We start from the raw sequence: 26,332 nt of genomic DNA on the forward strand, positions 1-26,332 counted from the left end.
TCTTTAGTCATTGCACTGACGTGGATAGCACAATTAGTTTCAAGTGATAATAAAGTATTTCGTTGTGCCCGTTAGAAGATTCGGCAACCTTAAATAGCGCCAAGAAATTGGCACGGCTTTATCACGTAACATGGTCTCCAATCTTGATTCCCTCGTCCGTGCAATTTATTCAGTCGATTGTCACTAACAGGAATTAATATTCCAGAATGTAGTAAAGAATAAACATGCGAGTAACGAGCTTCGGAGGTAGACTGAGATTTGGGTAAATAAATAACATTTTTGGACAGTGTGAGAAGTATTACTTTGTTTTGGAAAGTCGAGAAAGGAATATATAATGTAAGTGTTCTTGTGTTAAGAAGAACTAGGAGGTTAAAGAATCGGATATATATTGGCTCAACTACTTTGCACGTTTACAACAAGCAACCAAGAGTAAAATTCTGCTCACGGTCTTGGTGGGATCATGATTGTAAATAGAGCCCCTGCCAAATTCTATGTGGATCCTCAGTTGGAAAGACAATTGAAATATGTGGGAGGGCCTTTCGATTGATTACCTGGTACACATCGTTTTTAAAGTTCAACGTTTTAGATTTAAAAGACCGTAAGACTGTAAGGCACGGAACATATTTCCTCAAAGATTTACAATGTCAAATTTTGTGTTAAATCATCATAGTTTCCAAGAGCTTTTTGCAAAGTTGGAATACAAAAGTGATGAATATTATTGTTTGAAGCACTGTTCGTATTATGCATTCTACATTCCGAAAAGTAGTAATTTGGGGAGTTGGTGACGTAGCGTAACAAGGTTATTCTGATTTTTACCCAGAGCAAGGGAGACATTTCTCTTCACATCAATCCCTTCATTTTGCTCTCCAAGCATATGTTGAACATGAAGCTATGTTCTGATTTGCGCATTGAATCTACTAACCTTTCCTTGATTAATGCCCAATTCACTTAAATAGAACCTTGTAATTAGCGAGCCACAGTTTAGATTCGCAATCTACTGGAGACTGCTGCTTTCAATCTATCCGGTGCCAAGACATCATTTTAAAAGTCATTTTCACTACAACAATCGTAATCCGAGCAGGTCAAACAGTATCCATGGAAAGTACAGTCAATGTTCCGGGTTACAGCCATAGATGCTGTCTGGCCTGCTGAGTTCCTCCAGCGTTTTATCTGTGTTGATTGGATCTCCAGCATCTGCAGATCTTCTCTTATTTGTGATTGAATCTTTAATCTGAGATCTTCAGAAGGACGACTTACGTCTCATCGTTAGTTCTTTCCCTATATTTCGTCAAGTTGGACTGATTTCCAGAGTATATCACTTTGTAACTACTAAAGCCACTGTACCAATGTAAAATCAGAAATAAATACCTTACGATCTATAATGATGGGTCAAACAGAAACAAAATCTATAATGATTGCTAATCTGGCTTTTATATACTACGCTTATGATAAGTTCTACTCATTTTATTTGATTGTTAATGTTAATAATCAGAACTTTTAATTCTAATTGAGCTAATAATGCGTAATTACGCTCATCCGTTCGGCTAGCACATGATTCAACCCCCCCCCCCCCCCCCATACACGCACTCAGAATTCTCTGTATTTTCATGTGCCTGTGCAAGACCATCCTGAACATCTCCATTGTATCTGTATCTGCCATCAGCCTTAGTCGAGCATTCCAGACAGACATCACTCTCCATGTAAAACAAATGCGCCGCACATCTCTTTTCAAATTTCCCTCAAACCATAAATATATGTCCACTAGCACAACACATTTCGATCCTGTGGAAAATATTTCGGCTGCTTAGTCTTTCTATGCTTCCCATCAATTTATAACTGCTCTCAGGTTTTCTCTTGCCACTTGAGTCAAGAGTAAATAATTACAGTTTCCCAAGCTCTCCTTATACCCCATACCCTCTAATCCAGACAGCATTCTGCTAAACCTCTTCTGTATTACTGAAACATTACTTCCTGATGCTTGAACACACTTCTCTGATTAATAAAGGCAAACATGACATTTATCTTCTTTACTATCCTATCAAATGGGCTGCAACTGTGAGATGTCGACATGGATTCCCATAATCGCTCCGTCTCTCAAGGTTTGAAAGGGTCCTGTCGCTAACTGTGTAGATGGGACTTTAGCTCTTCAAGAGTGCAGCATCTATATTTGCAGGGCTAAAGCTCTATCTGAGTTTTCTCCGACCATTTCTGCAACTAATCTATTTTCTGTTCTAATTATGAATGCAAACGGCCAAGTCGCTCGGGATGCAGTGCTTCTGAATATTCTATACGAGTTTCCGAAGAATGGTCTTGTCGAATATCTCACTGAAACCTACGTAGACATATTCTATCTCTATCTGTACCAATCACCTCCATTTTCTCGAAAACCTCAATGATGTTACTCAGACATGATCTGCCTTTGCACAACGCCATACTGACCATCCCTAATTAGGCCATGTTTTTCCAAATGCTCATAAATTCTGTCCCTAAGAATCATCTTCATTAGTTTCCCTACCACTGACATGAGACCCACCAATCAATCCACGATTTGACCAATTAAATGATGCGACATCAAAGAAAGCTCCCTCTCTTTCCGGAGAACAGGCACCATGACTGGCGGCAGCTGAGGCGAGGAGAACCCTATCTAGGGTAAATCCATGCAATGCTGCACGTCTGGACAACATACCTGCGCAGGCACTAAGTATCTGGGCGGCCCAGCTGACAGGGATCTTAATGGAGATCTTTCTATTTGTCTGAAACAGTCCACTGGCCCTGCACGTTTCGAGGCAACCACCATATATCGATACCCCCGAAAGCAACGATAACTGATGTAAATGACTGTCGCCCAGTGGCACTGACTTCAATAATCACGAAGTGGTTCGAGCTGCTGAGTAATGGAATGCATAAAATCCTGCCTCTTTGCTACATTGGACCCTTTCCAGTTCGCCTACAGCTCAAACTGATATGCCATTGATGGTGCCATAGACTCAGCCCGTCTTGTCCACCTGGAAAAGGATGCCTCGTACTCAAGAATGTTTTTCATTGACTGCCGCTCGATGTTTAATATCATCATCCCTCAGCAGTTGGTGGCTGAGTTGTCCTCGTTGGGACTCAGCACCCCTCTCGGTAACTGGACTTTGGACGCATTGATGGAAATACCCCAATCACTCCGTGTTGGCCGGAGCATCTCAAGCTCCATCATGCTGAGCACTGATGCCCCCATGGTTGTATTCTCAGCCTGCTGTTCATGCTTCAGGCTCACGGCTGCACTGCCTGATGCATCTCAACCCGCTTCACCAGCTTCACTGATGATACTACAGTGGATGGCTTCATCAGCAACAATCACGAATCAGCATTCAGAGATGGGGTATAGAAGCATGTCAAATGTTGCTAGAACAACATTCTGAGTCTCAAGGTGGACAAGTCAAAAGAGATTATTGTGGTCTTCAGGAAGGCACAGGTGGACCTCTCTCAATTGCACACCTTTGGCTGTGCCATGGAGAGAGATACAAGAGCGCAAAGTTTCTCAGTGTGCACGTAACTTACTATCTACCCTGGACGTACAACAACTCTTTACTAGTTAGGAAGGCACGGCAGCTCTTTCATGCGAACTTGAGGTGTGCAAGGCTCCCGCTGCCATTCTAACAGCTTTCTACAGAAGTGCCATCGAGTGTCATATTGGCTGCATCATTGTGTGGTACCAAAGCTCCAAGGCAACAGGGCGCAAGATCAGAAGACAAGCAAACCAGCCGAAAGGATCAATGGGGGTCTCCCACAAGCCACCCCAACCCATATATGACATTTACCAGAAGCATTGTTGTGGATCAATACCACCGAACCCACCTCTCTTAGTCCCACTTCCATCCGGAAGGAAGTAAAGAAGCGTTAGGAATAGGTCTGCCAGACAGGGTAACAGCTTTTTCCATGAAGGCTGTGAGACTTATGAATACTCTGCCACTGCTGAGGTCCCGTTAATAGGACTGAGAGCAGTTTACTGGTTACCTGTGCTGCGTTTTACAACATGCACCTTCAATTATTAACTCATTTATTGTATAATACTTTGGTTGACGTGCTGTGTGATATTTGTTATGTTGAAGCACGGTGGTGTAACTGTACTGAATGTTATATTATTTGGGTTGTACAGTCAAATGACAATGAACTTGAACTTAAACAAAATTGTTGGTGAACGGTAATTGCACCTATCGCCTCTCTCCAGAAGACTTCGAAGTAGTGATTTTAAAGTGATCTAACGCTACCTATTTCCTTATCAAAATTTCCTACCATCTTAGCATGCTCCACTCTGATCTCACTATCCTGTAAAGATTTCTCCTTGGTGAAAACCGACGCAAAATGCACATTTAGAGCCGCACTGCTGTCTCTCCAAATACATGCTTCCTACTTTTTCTGTCAGTGGTTCTATCCTCGTCCTAGTTATCCCTTGTCTCTTGATATATATGTCCGCCTTGCCAAAATATGATTATAGCATCCTCTGTCTGCTAATTTATACTGAACGTCTTTTCGGGTTTCTTTGTATTTTCTCGGTATCACTGTTCGATGTTTTCCTCCTAAACCTTATGAATGCTTTATTTTTCTTATTGACTAAATTTGCCACGCCTGTCGCCATCGAAAGTTCCTTAGAAGTTGTATATTCCATTCAAGTTACACATTTTTATGAGTAACATCGACCTTCGGAAGTTGATAATTATTCACATTCGTTGCCCATCTGCTTCTTCCCTTCACTTCATAATGGAGTGTGTGTCGTATTTTGCCACGTTATTCGAATTTCGAACAAATATCTTTAAAGTAAACAACGTCAGAGGATCTTCGTCCCTAAGTCAAGCTGTGGTGTTTTCCCTGACCTGTTGTTCCTGACCATAAATGACCCGGATTATTGCCCTAAATTAGGCACATCTGAGTTCTTTTTTCGCAGTAATGTTTTCTGTCTAGCCGAATTCCTTCAGAATCTTGTGTGTTGCTTCGTTATTACGCACATACACTGCAAGCGAGGTCATTAAATTCTAAGACACCACCATTGACAATAAACTTAAGGTCAGTTTTCTAACAACGGCTGGCCTCAGATTCATGTTGACTACCAATGTTGAACAGACGAACGATCGCAAGACATAAATGTGCAACAACAGGAATATTATTTAGATATTCATGGTGATTAAACGAATGGCTTTTTGTGCATTTGCTGTCCCTTGTTGACGGTTACTCATGGATGCTTTTAACACATTTTTGAACCCCTCTCCAGATAATAAAGCAAAGAAAAATGGAAATACATTCACTGCGGATGGAGATCTTTCTCTATATCTCTATCCATACGTTTATGCTCATATATTTCGCCAATGTAATTATGGAAATATCGGATATAATATATAACATTAACCGAGCTATAATCGCAGTTGATACGCCTTCTGCATTATGCAAATGAGCCCAGACTCTCGAGGCTTATAAAGTCTTTGCTCCTTCACAAGGTTGCACAGACAGCCGACGCTGATGTCTAGAACCTTCTCTACTTAACAGGCTTTCTGGTGGTGAAGAAACCATGAATATGTTGTGTGTTTTGATATTTTTAGCGTGGTTACCGAGTACGTGCAGTTCATTTTTAAAGAGAATAATGATTACTATTTTGCCGTTGCGTAAACAAATTTCATTTTATGTTACATCCTGTGCTGCTTCAGATATGTGATGATTAAATTTGTTTTCCTCCCTTCAGATGCCTTCAGTGTATGGGTAGAACAGACACCAAAAGAAGCAACAAAACAAACAGGCGAAACTCTGACCATCAACTGTGTTTTAAAAAATACTACCTGTCGCCTGCATACCACACATTGGTACCGCCAAAGACCCGGTCAAACCAATAACGAAAGCTTATCGATTGGAGGACGATATGCGGAATCTCTCAACAAGCCAACAAACTCCTCCTCGCTGCAGATCCGGAATCTAATTGTTGAAGATACAGCCACGTATTTCTGCCGTGCTCACTACGACCACAGTAACGAAGTTGAGCACAAGCCAATTCAAATACGTTGGAAAATGTTTCACGCGAGAAACTATGATTGCTTCGGTCTTTTGGAGAAGAAAATTGCTGAGCAGTAACGGATTACACTGTAGAGCGAGGGTTGGTTTATAAAACGTTAGCGACAGTCACTCTGCCGCACATATCCAAGTGGGCACAGCTGGAGGTGCAGCGTCACATTGGTCTTCCAGAGTTATGCAAATGGGGACACTATTGCTATTGAATGAACCACTGTGCCAACTAACGAGTGCCACAGTGATCCAAAGCATGGACTCTGCAATTCAAAAATCACCAATGCATTTGGTAATTGGAGAAAGGACAATGCTAACCCGTTTCTGAACTGTACAATGCAGACGCTATTTTCGAGGGATTATTGGCTATAAAAGTAGCTGTGCGGAATAAAAACGGCGTTAAGCAAGATCGTAATTTGCGCCTTGACCACATGATCTAGTATTGATGTACAAGGAACCTTTTAGTACTAGCATCAATGACTGTGTCAAAAACTGTGCCACAGTGATGAATCTTCAATCCCCGTCATACATAAATCTCCTCCGCAATTCTTAACGCAAAACTAATGCAAGACATTCCTTCAGCGACTATAACTTTTCACTGCCAAATATTCTGACTGTGCCAGACACTGGTACGCATAATGGAGCCTTGCTCTATATACTTGTGTCATTGCAGTATAAATGTTATAATCATATGAATAACAAAGCATTGATATTTTCCTTGATATCTGCCTGGCTGAGAGTTATTATCGACGGAAGCCAATAAAACCTTTTCATTCATGTCCAGTTCCCTCATATCATGGAGGTATAGGATTACTTGACGGATTTATACACTATTTACAACAGTGAGGTTATTGTGCTCACGTGAAATGATGTGTCAACAGAAAGCCACAGTAGTCTAAGCCATAGCACAAACCTCCTGGACAGTTTTATTTTGTTCGTCGATTTGTAAATGGGATTACAAACTGTGCCTTTACGTTCATGGATGTTGCTCGACATAATTTTAAAAAGATACTTCTTCTTTGGGTTGAATTCCACCTACATTCCTTGGTGCTTAATCAACAAATTTCCCGTTTCAATATCACAAGCGCTTTTAATGCACTGGATATACAGAAGGGCGGATGAAAACAGAAAGAAATTGGGACCTGTTGACCACTAGAATATATTGTTAAGCCTTTTGTTTCTGTCTTATTCTGGAAGACCTACCTCTATAATTCACTTTTAATGATCACTTTCCGTATTGGGATGAATAGGAATTAAATCATTGTGCACGTATACGGAGGTGGCACAAAGCTGACTGTGACAGCTGGTAAGTGACATATTTTATTACATTTTGGGCAAGCGCATATGTTTCCCGATGAGAAGGGCAATTAGAATCTCATTTAATCTTCAATAAAAAAAGAAATTACAAAAAAAATCTCACTTAAATTATGCAAACGGAGTAGTGCACTATCATAAGGAACTTTTGCAAATAGAAAAATGCTAACCCGCTGAGATATCCCAGAAGAAGTTAAATACGCGCCTTTCCTCCCAAGATAATTCTTTCGTTGGCTTAAAAGAAGAAAATTGAACTTGGAGTACTTTTACAAATCGAAGCGCATCAATTACCCTCGACCTGTTGCATGCCTCCCCCGAGAGTAACTTTAAAGTGTTACCTGATACATTGATATAATGCGATTTCTCATATATTTGTATATTTGAGTGCCGATTAGCTTCCCACTGTCGCAGACATGAGCTACATCGCCATGCGATACCTATATTAGAGAAAACCTCTTTATCGGTTGAAATATATGAAGATTTAGTGTGTAAAGTGAACCCAAGAACGAAAGAAGTTTGAAGATGAAATAGGTTTCAGTACACAAAGGGGTCGCTATAAATATAAACGGTATTTTATTAGTTTGATGCCTGGCAGGGAATTTGAATCATAAACTCGTAGTGAAAACAACTTGATACATTGCTGGGATAGAATAAAAAGTATTTTATTTAGAAAGACATATCGTCTTCTAACAACCACTTAAAATCCGTGCAAGTCTGTAAGTACATGATGAAACAAATTTTCTCAGACTCATTTGACTTGTATAACTTTGGTTATATTTTAATGTCAATTGTCAGACTGTTCAGGGAGGGCAGAAGTAGGCGAAAGTTGGTTCCTATCGCAAGGCGAGAAGAGATACTAGTTGAATGATGACATAATCAACTTAGTTTGTGAAAGCAGGACAGGATAATATTAAGTCCCCACCATCTCGCTGAATGCTTCTAAGTCAATTGCCAATTCAAATAAAAATTACACTCCAGATCGTAATGAGTGTTATTTCATGCGTTCAGTATCGCTCAAGATACCAATTATAAAATTGGTATTAAACAGACTGTGTTGCAGTACAAAATATAAAACTGCCGTTAGTTAAACGGTTTGCTAGATGATAGGTTGCAATGGAACCGTTGCTGCAAAACAAGTTTTAATTTTCATCAAATAAATTGAACGATAGTTCCTACAAGTAATTCCTCCCCCGATACAAACACAAAAGAAGGTAAAAGTCTGACCCAGAAAAGCGGAGGGAAGCAATTTGCAATACTACCCATAATTGATGCAATTTACTTCAACTTATTGCTGTTTGTTTGCTTCACATTTCTTAGTTTTTAACATGCTGTGGACCTCCTTTGTCCGAGCTTAGCTGGTTTTAAAAATCCACTGAATCACATTTTTGTTTGTATTTTTGTTGGATCCTAATCCAGTTCTACGTGTTTTGTTTTTTAAATAGGCAAGTAAAAGAGTCGCCTTTGTTAGTATCTAGCGCTGTGTTATATTATTCCATCTGCCCAGCCCATTTTCTCCCAATACTCTAGCAATTAATGCAGACTTTCCCCTCGGGTTTTGATCATTTTCATGAAAGGAACTTCTCCGTCGTCAAGCACAGTCGATTCCACGCACTTAACCAAACAATTGGGGAGGTGAATTTATTGAATAATTCCAAACTAAATCAATGCCCTTTCTATTTTGCTGTGCTAATGACAATCAAAAGGAAACTGTTCGATACCAGCACCTGTTATTCAGTCCAATGAAATGAATGGATGGTTCCTGATCTCCGAGTCGTATCTCAAGATTCCTTCGCTTCGGCAAGTGACATCCCGGGTTTTCTGTCTTGATCTCAAAAATTCAATGCACGTATTTTATCTTTCGCTTTCCTTCCCTTGTAAATCCAGTGACGTTACAAATAACGCTCTCAGTTAGTGCCCAAGATTACCCATAAGGCCATGAGTCTGGAGCAGAATTAGGCAGTTCGGCGCATCGGTATGCTCCACCATTTTCTGTACGCAAAGACTTATCAAGAATCTATCAACCGGAGATTTAAATACACTCGAGGATCTGGCCTCTGTCTACACCGTGTATGCCAACGAAATCCACAGATTCACCAACCTCTGGCTAATAAAAAAAATCATCCTCATCTCCTTTGTAAATGGACGTCCCTCGGTTCTGACGTTGTACCTTTTGATTCTAGACTCCCTCACAACAGGAACCATATTTTCCTTGTCCACATTATTTAGGCCTTTCCACACATGATACGTTTCAACGTGACCACCCTCTTAATTGTACTAAATTCCAATGAATAAACGCTCCTGTGATAGACGTTCAAAATCGTAATCACTTTTGTTTATTTCCTTTGAACTTTCTACAATGTCATCACATTCTTTCTAAGAGGCCTCAAACTGCTCACAATCAAGGATGTAATGCTTTATAAGGCACTGGTAATGAGGCCTTACCAGTGCCTTATAAAGCATTACATCCTTGATTTTATATTCTAGTCCTCTCGAAATGAATGCTAAAATTGCATTTGCCTTCCTGATCACCGATTCAACTTGCAATTAACCTTTAGAGGAATCCTGCACGAGGACACCCAAGTCCCTTTACACCACAGATTCTTTGAAATTTCTCCTCATTCTAGTCTAGGCTTTAATTCCTTCTACCGATGTGCATGACCATACACTTCGTCTTTCTATTACAACTGTTACTTTTTTGCTCATTGTCCCAATCAGTCTAAGTCCTTCCGCAGACTCCCTGTTTCCTCAACACTACCCCGATTCTCAGCATATCTGGAATCCTCTGCAAACGGCCACAAAGTCATCAACTCTGTCATGCAATTCATTGGCATATACTCCCCAATGCCATTAGGCTTTACAATTCTACCGCCAGGACTTAATAACTTTTTAAAGCTATTATTAATGCTTTTTGCGATGGTGATTTAGATGCATATCATATTTTTTTTACTGAGTTAAGTATTGTATGTAATTAGTTTTGCTACAACAAGTGTATGGGACATTGGAAAAAAGTTGAATTTCCCCATGGGGATGAATAAAGTATCTATCTATCTATCTATCTATCTATAACGTAAAAAGAAGCAGCCCAACAGACCACTGTAGAACACCAGAGTCACCACAGCCAACCAATACAGACTTGCAGTATTTCCTCTCTTTGCCTCCTGCCAATCAGCCAATGCTCTGTCCATGCTAGTATCTTTCCTCTAATACCGACGCTACTTCTTCAAAGAGTTCTAAATGATTTGTGAGGATTTTCCCTTAAGGAAACTACGCTTTCAAGTATCCCGAAGCCTCAGCCTTAACAATCGAATCAAGTAATTTCCAGCCACTGAGGTAAGCTTAACTGGCCTATAATTTACTTTACTCAACCTCCCTCCTTTCTTGAAGAGTGGAGTGACATTTGCAATTTTACATCCCTCCAGAATCATGCCAGAATCTAGTGATTCTTGAAATATCACTACTAAAGATTCCACAATCTCATCAGCTACCACTTTTAGAACCGTAGGCCGTAGTCCATTTGGTCCAGATGACTTATCCACCTGCAGTCCTATTAGCTTTCCAAGCACCTTCTCCCTAGTAATACAATATCTCCCATCCATGCTTTATTATGCTTGCTGTTCCTTAACTCTACCTATAACGATTCTACATCTTTGATCCTATATCACCTCTTTCTCAGGATTGAATTTCATTTTCTCCCAACAGCATCACGCTATCCCTTCTGCCTACCTGCCTGTTCTTTCCATACAATGTGTATCCTTGGACGCTGAGCTCCCAACTATAATCTTATTTTAGCCATGACTCAGTGATGCCTACATCGTCATAACTGCCAGTCTTAAACTGCGCTACAAATCATCTACCTTATTTCGCAAACTGCATGCATTCAGATATAAGATCTTCTGTCCAGTATTCGTCACCATTTTTCCACTTGTCCCCCTGTTGCACTGCAACTCACTGACTGTAATTTTGCCCAATCATCTATCTGACCTTCTTGAAAATCCCACTGCACACTGCCTCTGCTTGCATACCAGCTGCCACATCCTCAGCACTATCTCACCGTCTCCCATAACCTCGCCAAGTTAGTTGAAACCCTCTTCAACAGCTCTTGTAAACATTAGCGCAAGTATATTGATCCCCAAACACGCTCCTATTGTGTAGGTCATCCAGAAGGGATCCCAATGATCCATAAATCTTCAACAGTGCACCTGCACTAGTTCCTCAACCATACATTCATCTGCTAGACCATCCTATTTTGAACTTCACTGTGGCGTAACACAGGCAGAACTCCAGAGAGTACAGTACAACACTAGAGGTCCTGGTTTTCAGCTTTTTACTTAGCAGATTAAATTCTCTCTTCAGGGCTCCTCCCTTTTCCTACCTACGCCATTGGTGTTCCTATGTACCAAGACATCTGCCTGCTCATCTTCCCCATTTAAAATCCTCTGGATACATTCTGAGACGTCTCTGAATCTTGCACTCAGGAAGCAACATACTATCCGGGTGACTCTATAGTGTCCACAGATCCTGGCGTCAACTGTTCCTACTACTAGTTCAGTCCTCTTCTGCCCCCTTTCCTTTTGAAACATAGCAGCAGATGCAGTGCCAGAAACCCTAATGCTGCGGTTTCCCCCTGCTGGTAGGTCATCGTAGTGAACCACACACAAACACACACACACGCCCGCACGCACGCCCGCACGCACGCACGCACGCACGCACGCACGCACGCACACACACACACACACACACACACACACACACACGGAATCCAAAGTGGTATACTTATTATTGAGGGGAACGGCCACAAAGGTATTCTGCATCGGCTGCCCATTTTCTGTCCTCCTGACAGTCACCATGCTTAGGCGTGACCACTCCCTGTAGATGCTATTTCTCACCTCCTCATTTTCCCATATGAGCTGAAGGTCAACGAGCTGCGGCTCCAGTTCCATAACACGTTGTTTGAGGAGCTGCTGTTCGGTGAACCTGATGCAAATATGTTTATCCAGAAGGCTGGAGATCTCCCAGGGTTCCAATTCTGATAATTAAATTATCTGTTATAATTGCTCTAGTATCAATTGTTTAGTGACAATAAAGTATTAAAAAATTTAAAAATGGAATGCGGGTCATTTAGACCAATGTCCTTAATGTAGATTATAGTTTATTTACCTCCATCATGGCCAAATGATTAGAGAGGTTTCTACCCATATTGATACGTAGCGATCAGACAGGTTTTATACGACAACGCCAGACTCAAGACAATATACGAAGGACACTTCATATTATGGATCATATACAAAAAATAAAATCGAAGCAATAGTGATAAGCGTGGACGCTGAAAAAGCATTTGATTCGGTTAATTGGAATTTATTTTACGGAGTTTTACATAGATTTGGTTTCCAAGACACAATTATTAAAACTATACAGACACAATATGACAATCCTACTGCTAGGATTAAAATCAATGGATATTTATCAAATAGTCTTACCCTAGAAAGGGGCACGAGACAGGGTTGTGCATGATCACTGCTACTCTTCGCGTTATATCTGGAACCATTAGCTCAATACATCAGACAAAATGAAGATATCAGGGGAATTACTATTAAAGGGACAGAGCATAAATTGGCTTGTTATGCGGATGACATTTTGATCTATCCAGGGCAGCCAACATACTCTTTACATAAATTGATGCAATCCTTTGAAAAATATGGTCAATTATCAGGATACAAGATCAACATAGATAAAACCCAATTACTGTCATATTACTATACCCCACCAAGAGAAATTGAAAGTAGGTACCCCTGGGCATGGCACACAGAGTCTTTCAAATATTTGGGCATCATTATGCCAAAAGATTTGGCAAAATTATCAGAAGTAATTTTCAGCGTTTATGTAAAAAAAATTAAGGAAGATATGGCAAGATGGAACCTGATTCCGTTTTTTCAGTCTCAGTTCAAGGATTGAGTCTATTAAAATGAATATACTGTCCAGACTGTTATATTTCTTTCAGACCCTACCAATAGAGATTAATCAAAATCAATTCAATAATGGAACAAGATGTTATCAAGCTATATTTGGCAGGGTAATAGGCCTAGAGTTCGTCTCAAAACTTTGCAATTAGCAAAGAAAAAGTAGGGATGGGGTCTTCCTTCCCTTAGAGATTAATTTTTTGCAGCACAATTGAGAGCTGTGATATGTTGGTGCAACCCATCATGTGACGCTCAATGGAAAAACATTGAGGAGCGGGTACTTCCCATCCTCATACAAGCAATTGTGATTGATAACAACCTGCAAAGGTACATTATCACTATTGATAACCCATGGGTGAAATTGACTCTTAAAATATGGAAAACTACTATAAAAGAATATAATCTAGAGGGAGATATTGCAATTCTTAAATGGTGTGCATATGACTCAGATTTTACACCAAATAAATTGGATGCTAGATTTATGGACTGGACAGCTAAAGGAATAACAGTTCTTTGCAACATAATGAAAGAAGGAACACTGTTCTGCTTTGAAATGCTTAAAGAGAAACACTTATTAGAAAAACAAGATTTTTATTGGTATTTACAGATGCGACAATATGGTAATAAGACGCTTAAAATGTAACCAAGGCATGTCCATGATTGGTAGAGCTATTTAGAAAAGCATATAATTCAGATAATGGTAGTAGAATCATTTCAAGCAGGTATAAGGGGTTGTCAGATCTTAAAACACATTTGACTTCATACATTAAAACAAAATGGGAGAAGGAAGGAGGGATAATTATATCTGTGGAAGAATGGAGAATAATATGGAGGTATTAATGGAAGTGTTCCAGTTCACAGAAATGGAGGGAGTTTGGATGGAAAATTTTGATAAGATATTTTATTACACCCTCTCAGAAATCCCATTATGATAGTAACCTCCCTGTTTGCTGGAGAAATTGTGGGAATCAAACTGCAAATCATTATCATAATTTTTGGGACTGCCCTGTTATCAAAAAACTATTGGAGGGGGTACACAATGCCCTGCAAGATATCCTTAAATGTGAAATACCCTTAGAGAGTAAGACCATATATTTTGGATATATACCTCAAGAATGGTTGAAAAGAGATACATATTTAATGAATATATTGTTGGTGGCTGGTAAAAAGACTCTTACTGGGAAATGGTTATCACAGGAGAGCCCAACTTTAAATAAATGGATGGAAATTACAATGAACATTTACAAAATGGAGAAGATAACAGCATCTGTTAATCATAAGCTGGAACAATTTGATTCATAATGGGAAAAATGGCTTAACTACATAATGCCTCATAGGCCTGATTTTATTCTCACAAATTAATGAATATGTTGTAAAAAAAAGATCCCTTCCTACTTGTACAAAGTTCTTTCCTTTTGCTTGTTTTTTCTTTCCACTCTTTTCTATAAGTGTATGCCTCAGATAAATACTCTGTGGAGATCTGTGATATATATGATTATATGATATATATGTACAATGCTGAAAAACATCTTATGGAAATGTTTGTCTCATGATGAACTTCAATTAAAAATAAATTACAAAAAAGGAAAGAAATAAATGAAAGGAAGAAAGTAGTCGAGGTAACCACCCGACAACTCCAACCGTTAAACTTTGTGCTAAACTGGTCTTTCATTCTTGAATAAATACATGGAATGACCTTAGACGCTGGTATTTTGCCACCTTTTTCCATAATATTCGCTTCCACGATCTAGCTTTCTGTGTTCTGTCCTCCCTCGACTAGCTCCATACCTCTGACTATTCTGCCACAAGCCACTGACCCCTTCCCCACTCCGGTATTTTGTCACTGTCGTCCTTTCAGGGAAAGACTGAATGCATCCGTCCCATCACCCTTCTTTATTATTAAATTGAAATTATTGCTAAGTTTCAGGCTCGTTATCAATAAATCATCCTTTCAATTTTGTGTTCTAGGTTTCGCATTGTTTCTCAGAGATCCTACCGTTGAAGAAATGTGCACAAACAAAACTGCCACACTGGTGTGTGAAGTGATCGCCATAACTCCAGCTGAGGTTTCCATATCTTGGAGAGTGGATGGAAAGGAAAGGGCTGATGGTGTTCAAACAGGACAAGCAACAAAGTTCGGAAGCCAATACCTGACAGTCAGCCGTTTGACCAGCAGCGTTGCGGAGTGGGACAGCGGGGTAGAATACTCCTGCTCAGTGCAGGACAATCAATTAGATACTCCGTTATCAAAACGGACACGAAACACAAAAGGTGGGTGCAATAAGAACAATCGAACTGCAAAGTAGTGTAGATGCAGAAAGAGGAACAGAAACTGCTGGATGTCAGGCAGCAGATTGCAGAGGAAAAACGACATGACTGTGAGCGAGCTGCCCTCTGGTAAAGCTGTAAGTTAATACATAATTCAGGGAAGACTCAGGGTAGTTGAGGGGGCAAAAGTTTAGAGGTAACACGAAGGGGAACATCTTTACTCAGAGAGTTGTAGCTGTGTGGAACAAGCTTCCAGTATAAGTGGTAGAGGCAAGTTCGATATTGTCATTTTTTTAAAAATTGGGTAGGTATATGGACAGGAAAAGAATGGAGGGTTATGGGCTGAGTGCAAATCGGTGGGACTAGGTGAGAGTAAGCGTTCAGCACAGACTAGAAGGGCCGAGATGGCCTGTTTCCGTGCTGTAATTGTTATATGGTTATATGGCTACATAAAATGGTTATAAGACGGGCGTTGCGACAATTACGTCACCAATAAAATTCTCGCCATATCCTTTGATGCCGATCAGAAAACGATCAACTTCCGCCTTAACGATATGTACGGGCGGCCAGCACCGCAGTCTGTGGCAGAGCATTCCACAGATCTACTATTCTCTGGCTGAAAAAATTCCTCGTTACCTCTGTTCTAAAGGGTCGCCCGTCAATGTTGAGGCTGTGCCATCTCGGTCTTCATACCCCACCATAGAAAACATCCTTTCCACATCACCCTATCTCGTCCTCTCAACATTAAGGAGGTTTCAATGAGATCCACACGCATTCTTCTAAATTCCAGTGAGTATAGTCCCAAAGCTGCCATACGCTCAGCATAAGTTTTCCCCGTCATTCCTGGAATGATCCGCGGGAATCTCCTCTGGACTCTCTTCAATGACAACACATCCTTTCTGTGATATTGGGCCCTAAACTGTTGACAATACTTTAAGTGCGGCCTGACTAGTGCCTTATAAATGATCAGCACAAACTCCTTGCCGTTATATTCTATTGCCCTAGAAATAAATGCCAACGTTGCATTGGACCTTCTTTACCACAAACTCAACCTGTAAATGAACCTTCTGGCAGTCTAGCACGAGGACATCTAAGTCCCTCTGCACCTCTGATATTTGAAACTTTTCCCCATTTAGATAATAGTCCGCACTATCGTTCCTTTTACCAAAATGTATTATCATAAATTACCCAACACTGTCTTCCATTTGCCACCTTTTTGTCCATTCTTCCAATTTCTCTAAGCCCTGCTGCAATTGCATTGCTTCTTCAGCACTACCTGCTCCTTCACCTTTCTTCGTATAAGCCGCAAATTTTGCCACGAAGCCATCAATTCCATTAAGTGAACCATTGATAAACAATGTGAAAAACAGGTGTCCTATTCCTGACCCGTGAGGAATAGCAGTAGTCCCCGGCAGCTAACCAGAAAAAGGCTCCTTTTATTCCCATTCACTGCCTCCTGACTGTCAACTATTCTGGAATCCATACTTGCATCTTTCCGGTAAAGAGATGGGGTTTTATCTTGTTGAGCAGCCTCAGTTGTGGCATCTTATCACACCACTTCTGAAAATCCAATTAAATGATATTCACTCCCTCGCCTCTGTCCACCCTGGTTGTTACTTCCTCAAAGAATTCTGAAAGATTTGTCAGACAAGATTTCCCTTCACAGAAACCATGCTTACTTTGACCTTTTTAACATCAGTCTCCAAGTACCTCAAAACTTCACCCTTAGTAATAGACTCCAACGCTTTCCCAACCACTGAGATTAGGCTAACTGGCCTATAACTCTCCCTCCTTAACGAGTGGAGTGACATTTGCCATTTTCCAGACCTCCAGGACCATGCCACAATCAAGTGATTCTTGAAAGATCATGGCCAATGCATCCGTTATCTCTTCAGCAACCTCTCTCAGGAGTCTGGGATGTAAACCATTTGACCTAGGTGACTTATGTACCTTAAGACCTTTAAGTTTGCCTTGCACTATTTTCGTTTGTAATAGCAATGGCACTCACTCCTGCTCCCTGATGCCCATTGACCTCTGGCACATTGCTAGTGTCTTCCACAGTGAAGACAGGTGCAAAGTACCCATTACGTTCATCTGGCATTTCTTTGTCCCCATTACTACCTTACCAGCTTCATTTTCTAATGGTCCAATATTACCACTCAACTCCCTTTTACCCTTTATATAATTGAAAAAAAAACTTTTAATATCCTGCTTTATATTATAGTCTAGTCTGTCCTCAAATTTCACTTTTTCCCTTTCTATAGCTTTTTTTTAGTCGCCTTTTGTTTGATTTAAACGCTTCCCAATCATCTAAATTCCCACTCACTTCGGCTACCTTATATGCTCTTTCCTTGGCTTTTACACAGGCCTGATCTTCCTTTGCCAGCCACGGTTGCCTACCCCTTCCAGTTGAGAACTTCTTCCTCTGTGGCACATATCTATCCTGCGCCTTGTGGAACTATTCCCAGAAACTTCAGCCATCTCTGCTCTGCCGTTATCCCCGCCAATATTCTCTTCCAATCTACCTGGACAAGCTCCTCTCTCGTGCCTCTGCAATTCCATGTATTCCATTGCGATACAGATACATGCGAGTTATGCTTCTCAATGACCCCAACTAACCAACCCGGTATGTTCTTCTTTGACTCTGGGAAGAAACTGGAGCAGCTGGGGAAAACCCGTGCATTCCACGGGGACAACGTAGAGACTCCTTATAGAACAGCGCAGGCATTAAACTCCGAACTCCAAAACGTTCCGAGCGGTAATAGCGTCGCGCTACCGTGGCTCCGTGTTGTTGGTTGGCAAAGGACGGAACCACTATTTGCCCCAAAGAAAATGATGGAAATCAATTATACAATCACAAAGACGTCATCGTATTAGACGGTTAGGGCAGTTTAGTACCCTTCAGGAGCTTCATGAGTGAACTCTTTTTCATGATAAGCACAGATGGTCGTTTATGTCAGCATATTGAACAAATCCAGTCACAATCCTCATCAAATGAAGCAGTCCATGTCTTGCGGGAAGATCGATATCAGATCCTAAAGTTGACACCGATTGCAAAGTGAGATTTCTGCGGCATAAGTTCTAAACAATAACGAAAATAAATTGTAACAATCTGCATCGCATATTCAATGGTTCACGCACAAGAACATTCAGACCACCCCGGACACCAACATTTTCCAGTTTTCGACCATTCATAAAATATACTATCGTCATATTTATTTCTCCTCAGTCGATATCCTCACGTTTTCCACGTAACATTCAATCTGCTGAGTACTTACCAATTTACTTACCTTGCGTACATCCCACCAAATTCTCCCAGAATCTTTCTCACAGGCCACGATTCCACATAACTTCTATTCCCAGTAAACAGACATATTACAGTATATAGAAACATAGAAAATAAGTGCAGGAGTAGGCTATTCGGCCCTTCGAGCCTGCACTGCCATTCAGTATGATCATGGCTGATCTTCCAACTCAGAACCCTGTACCTGCTTTCTCTCCATACCCCCTGATCCCTTTAGCCACAAGGTCCATATCTAACTTCCTCTTAAGTATAGCCAATGAACCGGCCTCAACCATTTCCTGTGGCAGAGAATTCCACAGATTCACCACTCTCTGTGTGAAGAAGTTTTTCTTCATCCTGGTCCTAAAAGGCTTCCACTTTAACCTTAAACTGTGACCTCTCGTTCTGGACTTCCCCAACATCGGAAACAATCTTCCTGCATCTAGCCTGTCCAATCCCTTTAGAATTTTATACGTTTCAATAAGATCCCCCCTCAATCTTCTAAATTCCAGTGAGTATAAGCCTAGTCGATCCAGTCTTTCTTCATATGAAAGTCCTGCCATCCCAGGAATCAATCTGCTGAACCTTCTCTGTCCTCCATCTATGGCAAGAATGTCTTTCCTCAGATTAGGGGACCAAAACTGCACACAATATTCTAGGTGCGGTCTCACCAAGGCCTTGTACAACTGCAGTAGAACCTCGCTGCTCCCGTACTCAAATCTTCTTCCTATGAATGCCAACATACCATTTGCCTTTTTCACCGCCTGCTGTACCTGCATGCCCACTTTCAATGACTGGTGTACAAAGACACCCAGGTCTCGTTGCACCTCCCCTTTTCCTAATCGGCCACCGTTCAGATAATAATCTGTTTTCCTGTTCTTGCAACCAAAGTGGATAACCTCACATTTATCCACATTAAATTGCATCTGCCATGAATTTACCCACTCACCTAACCTATCCAAGTCACCCTGCATCCTCTTAGCATCCTCCTCACAGCTAACACCGCCGCCCAGCTTCGTGTCATCCGCAAACTTGGAGATGCTGCATTTAATTCCCTCGTCTAAATCATTAATATATATTGTAAACAACTGGGGTCCCAGCACTGAGCCTTGCGGTACCCCGCTAGTCACTGCCTGCCATTCTGAAAAGGTCCCGTTTACTCCCACTCTTTGCTTCCTGTCTGCCAACCAACTCTCTATCCACATCAATAACATACCCCCAATACCGTGTGCTTTAAGTTTGCACACTAATCTCTTGTGTGGGACCTTGTCAAAAGCCTTTTGAAAATCTAAATATACCACTTCCACTGGCTCTCCCCTATCCACTCTACTAGTTACATCTTCAAAAAATTCTATAAGATTCGTCAGACATGATTTTCCTTTCACAAATCCATGCTGACTTTGTCCGATAATTTCACCTCTTTCCAAATGTACTGTTATCACATCTTTGATAACCGACTCTAGCATTTTCCCCACCACCGATGTCAGACTAACCGGTCTATAATTCCCCGGTTTCTGTCTCCCTACTTTTTTAAAAAATTGGGGTTACATTTGCCACCCTCCAATCCTCAGGAACTAATCCAGAATCTAAGGAATTTTGAAAAATTATCACTAATGCATCCACTATTTCTAGGGCTACTTCCATATGCACTCTGGGATGCAGACCATCTGGCCCTGGGGATTTATCTGCCTTTAATCCCTTCAATTTACTTAACACCACTTCCCTACTAACATGTATTTCCCTCAGTTCCTCCATCTCACTAGACCCTCGGTCCCTTACCATTTCCAGAAGATTATTTATGTCTTCTTTAGTGAAGACAGAACCAAAGTAGTTATTCAATTGGTCTGCCATGTCTTTGTTCCCTATGATCAATTCATCTGTTTCTGACTGTAAAGTACCTACATTTGTCTTGACCAATCTTTCTATCTATAAAAGCTTTTACAGTCAGTTTTTATGTTCCCTGTCAGCTTTCTCTCATAATCTTTTTCCCCTTCCCTAATTAAGCCGTTTGTCCTCCTCTGCTGGTCTCTGAATTTCTCCCAGTCCTCAGCTGTGCCGCTTTTTTTGGCTAATTTATATGTTTCTTCTTTGGACTTGATACTATCCCTAATTTCCCTTGTCAGCCACGGGTGCACTACCTTCCCTGGTTTATTCTTTTGCCAAACTGGGATGAACAATTGTTGTAGTTCATCCATGCGATCTTTAAATGCTTGCCATTGAATATCCACCGTCAACCCTTTAAGTATCATTTGCCAGTCTATCTTAGCTAATTCACATCTCACACCTTCAAAGTTAACCTTCTTTAAGTTCAGAACCTTTGTTTCTGAATTAACTATGTCACTCTCCATCTTAATGAAGAATTCCACCGTATTATGGTCACTCTTACCCAAGGGGCCTCACACGACAAGATTGCTAATTAACCCTTCCTCATTGCTGAATACCCAACCTAGAATGGCCTGCTCTCTAGTTGGTTCCTCGACCTGTTGGTTCAGAAAACCATCACGCATACTTTCCAAGAAATCATCTTCCTCAACACCCTTACCAATTTGGTTCACCCAATCTATATGTAGATTGAAGTCACCCATTATAACGACCGTTCCTTTATTGCACGCATTTCTAATTTCCTGTTTAATGCCATCCCCAACCTCACTACTACTGTTTGGTGGCCTGTACACAACTCCCGCCAGTGTTTTCTGCCCCTTAGTGTTAGGCAGCTGTACCTATATCGATTCCACATCCTCCAGGCTAATGTCCTTCCTTTCTATTGCGTTAATCTCCTCTCTAACCAGCAATGCTACCCCACCTCCTTTTCTTTCCTGTCTCTCCCTCCTGAATATTGAATATCCCTGGATGTTGATCTCCCATCCTTGGTCACCCTGGAGCCATGTCTCTATGATCCCAACCGTATCATATTCATTAATAACTATCTTTACATTCAATTCATCCACCTTGTTACGAATGCTCCTCGCATTGACACTCAAAGCCTTCAGGCTTCTTTTTACAACACTCTTAGCCCTTATACAATTATGTTGAAAAGTGGCTATTTTTGCTTTTTGCCCTGGATTTGCCTGCCTGCCAGTTTTACTTTTGAACTTACTACTTTTTGCTTCTACCCTCATTTTACACCCCTCTGTCTCTCTGCACTTGTATCCATCCCCCACATTAGTTTAAAGCCTCCTGAACAGCAGTAGCAAACGCTCCCCCTAGGACATTGGTTTCAGTCCAGCCCAGGTGCAGACTGTCCTGTTTATACCGGTCCCACCTCCCAAGAACTGGTTCCAATGCCCCAGAAATTTGAATCTCTCCCCTTTGCACCATTGTTCAAGCCATGTATTCATCTGAAATATCCTCCTATTTCTACTCTAACTAGCACGTGGCACTGGTAGTAATCCAGAGATTATTACCTTTGTGGTCCTACTTTTTAATTTATCTCCAAACTCCCTAAATTCACCTTGTAGGACATCATCCCATTTTTTACCTATATCGTTGGTATATCCCCCAGTAATATCATTGAAATAGATTCAGAGCATCTGAGGCCCCAGTATCGATCACTGTGATATCCTGTTCGCCACAGCTTGTAGGGCCGTAAACCCTTACAGGGTTCGCTTCTGGTACATGGTTGCTGTACTGTTTAACATGCACAAAATAGACTGTTTTTATTCACCCGTGCTACTCTGACAGTATCACCCAAACACAAAATACCATGATGGACTGAGGCTTCAAATACGTGGTTGTCACTTGGAAATAGAGTATGGCACCTTCCCTTCAATTTCGATGGGTTTATATCCTGTAACTCCCTACCCAACAGCTGTGAAAATTATGCTTCACCAGAAGCGTTGAAGCAATTCAGGAAAATAGCTCACATTTTCTATACAAGACAGGTAAACAATGAACTTACTAGCTGCATCGAGAATCGAAACAAAAGTAATAAAGCAAAATTACTAAAGGCTCATACACATCTGAAACTGAATTGATCCTCCTAATGTTACTGTATTTTAATACCACAGTTTAGATTTTTTCGGGAATGCGTTGGGTGGTAAATAATGTAGGTGTCGGCTCATACATCGCAGTAGACTTTTATAATTTTCAAGATCAATTAAGTGGCAAGCGCTTCCTTCGAATACGTGGTTCCATTACATTTTATGGCACGTGGTGACCTACAGAGTTAACGTGGCCGCTTCGGTTTCACGTTACTGGCAAATTTTCCTATTTCTAGTGGAGTAACTTCCACAAAATATGACCGAAAATATTGAAGAGCTGGCAGTCAGTCCTCGGTTCGTAAAGTAGTGATGTATTGAATGCTAATCACACAACAGTGTTCTTTATTAGAATTCATTGGCATGTTATATTTTGTTTTCTTATTTCGAAGAGCGTACTACTCCGTCCATAATGGAGAAGAGTACTGCAGTTTTAACTTTGTATAACTTTCCGCGTAATAGTTCTTTTCGATCAACTTCTTTTAGAATCACACTGGGGACTGGCAGACAAACCTTTTGCTCATTTTGTGTGAATACCTTTGAAGGAGGCCACGTTTTCCCTCAGTATTTTGAAGATCTAAGGGGGAACGTTTGCATCCCTGAATGGGAAAAAAATACTTACTGTTAAAGTCATGTCAGTGTACTATTTGCGCTGTGGTATCTATCATCAGGAGAATCAATGAGGATATCAGACAAGGAAGATAGAGGAGTCGGGTTGATAAGGCAAGTATAGCTGTATTAGGGAAGCAGAATAAAATGTCACAGAGAAATGCGTCGTCAGTGGGATTATGAGCTACTCCGGCCTGGTTATAGTTGTTATAATCCACATCTTGAACATCACAGAATGAATATAACCATTCCCACTTTTTTGCCAGAAGAATGCTTTATGGCTGACATTAATGCCATCATAAAAAGGCCTTCCTTTGAAGAGATTTGGATGCTTCGGAAGGCAACAATTGTGTGCGAAGTGGTTTACACAGATTTACAGAATGTCACAGTCTCCTGGCAAGTAAATGGGAGTCAGAGAATGAACGGAGTAGAGACGCGCGGTCCGGAGAGGAGGGGAAGTAAATCCGTCATCATCAGCAAACTGAAGATCAGTGTGGAGGAGTGGAACAGTGGAACCGAATACCTCTGCTTCGTAGAAGAACGTGATCTGCCAACACCACTGACAATCGCCACCAAAAAAAACAAGGGTAAGCGCAATTAACTGCCGTCTTGAGTACGCATGGTATATCAAACAAACTTTTTGGCTGTGACATTTTTTGACCTAATCAATAGAATTGAAAACATAATCTCCTCCATTCCGTTGCGTAACAGCAATCCAGAAGAAAAAAAAATGATCAGGACACCCATGGTAACGTAGAAAAGAAGTAAATACACAAAACTGCAAAACTATACATGGTATCTTAATAACAAAGAGCAAATGCAACACCTTATTTATACCTGGAGCTGATATGTCTTGTGTTGAAAAGCTGATCTAATTTCTGAGTTTATTGATATTTGAACATCCGGAGTCTGGTGAAGATACAAATCTGCAAGTCAAAGATGAAACTAATTTAAGATATATTTTTCTCTTCCAGTTACTGAAATGCACCGCCCTAAAGCCTACCTCTTGTACCCATCAGCTGAGGAGATTCAAGCCGAGGAAGCAGCTACCCTAATTTGTCTCGTGACCGGTTTTTATCCGGAAGATATATACGTCGGCTGGATGGCTAATGACAACCTTTTGCATTCGGGATACTCCATCCAGTTTAACAGCGATAAGGAAAACGGCTCTAACTCGGTTACCAGCAAACTGAGGATCAGCGCAGAAGACTGGGAGAAGGGAACCACCTATAGCTGTTTGGTTGGACATCCGTCGCTACAAACAAATATAGTCAGAAGTATTAATAAATCCCAGGGTAAACCTACTTTAGTTAACATGTCAGTTGTTCTAACTGACAGCTTTAAATCGTGCGTCTAATCATCCTTGATTTGATGACTAGTAGCTTGGAAGTGTTTCTTGCTTACTGCGTAGCTGTTTGAGTTTCCGTTTTGATGATTTACTGAAGACCACGCATAGCATTCACTCTTCAGATTATCCTACCGCAAATGAAATATTCCATTAATTTCATTTATTCATTAACATTCTGATGAGCTCTCGATAGCATTAGAATTTTTTTAAACTTTACGTTGATTCTGAAAATGTAGTACTTCAGAGATGCTAGTAAGTCGCGGAATAGATACCAGATAGCGATTTATTCTGTACGCCACATTATATTGAAATAAATTCAGAATGAAAACTTCTTGGTTTCCACATGTGTGTTCTTATTTTTGCTCTTAAGAGTAAAACATTTTTCAGTTTCTTTATATTAGCTTCATTAATATATATATAGTATTGTTCTATTCTTTCCTTTTCACGTGTCACAAATATGGCAGGGAGACGAGAGAGGCAACGATATAGGGCAAATTACTAAGGTTATTCAGATCCTAGCGGCTCGTGGAGATTCGATTCGAGATCTGATTTGACGGATAGGCTCATTCGTGCATGTGTACCTGTCATCTGAACTTTAAAAGCAAAAGGTCCATAGACAATAGACAACAGCACGGAATAATATCAGGATCAGAATAATTTTCTTTGACATTGTCGCGAATTTTATTGTTTTGCAGCAGCAGTACAATGCAATACATAAAACATGCTAAAATACAATATGAAAGAGATGCTTAAAAATAAATAAGTGGTGATAAAAGGGGGAAATTAGTGATGTAGTTTCAGTGGGTTCATGGATTGTTCAGAATCTGATGAAGAAGGAACAGAAGCTGTTCCTAGAAAGTTGAGTGTGTGCCTTCATACCCCTGTACTTCTGATGGCAGTAATGAGAAGATGGTACATCCTGGATGGTGGGAGCCCTTAATGATTGTTGCCAACCCCTTGAGGCACCGCCTTTTGACATGTTCTCAATGTTGGGGCGCCTCGTGCCTATGGATAGCTGCACACAACCCTCTGCAGTATTTACGGTTCCCATGCAATGGTGCCTAAATACCAGCTGGCGATTTAGCCAGTTAGAATGCTGACGTTTTGAATGTTAGACGTGCAAAAATTTGGCAGGGTCTTTGGTGATATACCAAATCTTCTCCAGCTCTTAATAAAATATACCAGTGGCGTGCTTATTTCCCTATTTACTTCCATATATTGGGATCTGGATAGATCTTCAGAGAATACCTCCTGTAACTTGAAATAGCTCACCTTTTCCACTGCCGACTCCTCGATTAGGACTGGCGTGTGTTCCTTCGACTTCTGCTTTCTGCTGTCGACAATAAGTTCATTTCTCTTATTGTTGTTGAGAACACGGTTGTTGCTGCGGCACCACTCAACCAGCTGATTAATCTCACTGATGTACGCCTCTTTGTCACACTCTGAGATTCTGCTGACAGCAGTTTCGTTGGCAAATTTATAAATCACATTTCCTTCTCATCTCTTGGTGAATACAGTACACGATGCTTGGTTGCTGATTTCA

General features: G+C 40.8%; 1 gene segment (V, D, J or C); it reads left to right on the forward strand.

The window, feature by feature from the left end:
* Positions 1-7,301: 7,301 nt before the first annotated feature.
* On the forward strand, positions 7,302-25,120 carry LOC140716188 (Ig heavy chain C region-like). The segment is given in 4 exon segments: positions 7,302-7,339; positions 15,273-15,575; positions 23,708-24,028; positions 24,416-25,120. Coding segments are annotated over 3 exon segments (969 nt in total).
* Positions 25,121-26,332: the final 1,212 nt, after the last annotated feature.

The sequence above is a fragment of the Hemitrygon akajei genome, chromosome 25, assembly GCF_048418815.1.
Source record: "Hemitrygon akajei chromosome 25, sHemAka1.3, whole genome shotgun sequence".
NCBI classification, from domain to species: domain Eukaryota; kingdom Metazoa; phylum Chordata; class Chondrichthyes; order Myliobatiformes; family Dasyatidae; genus Hemitrygon; species Hemitrygon akajei.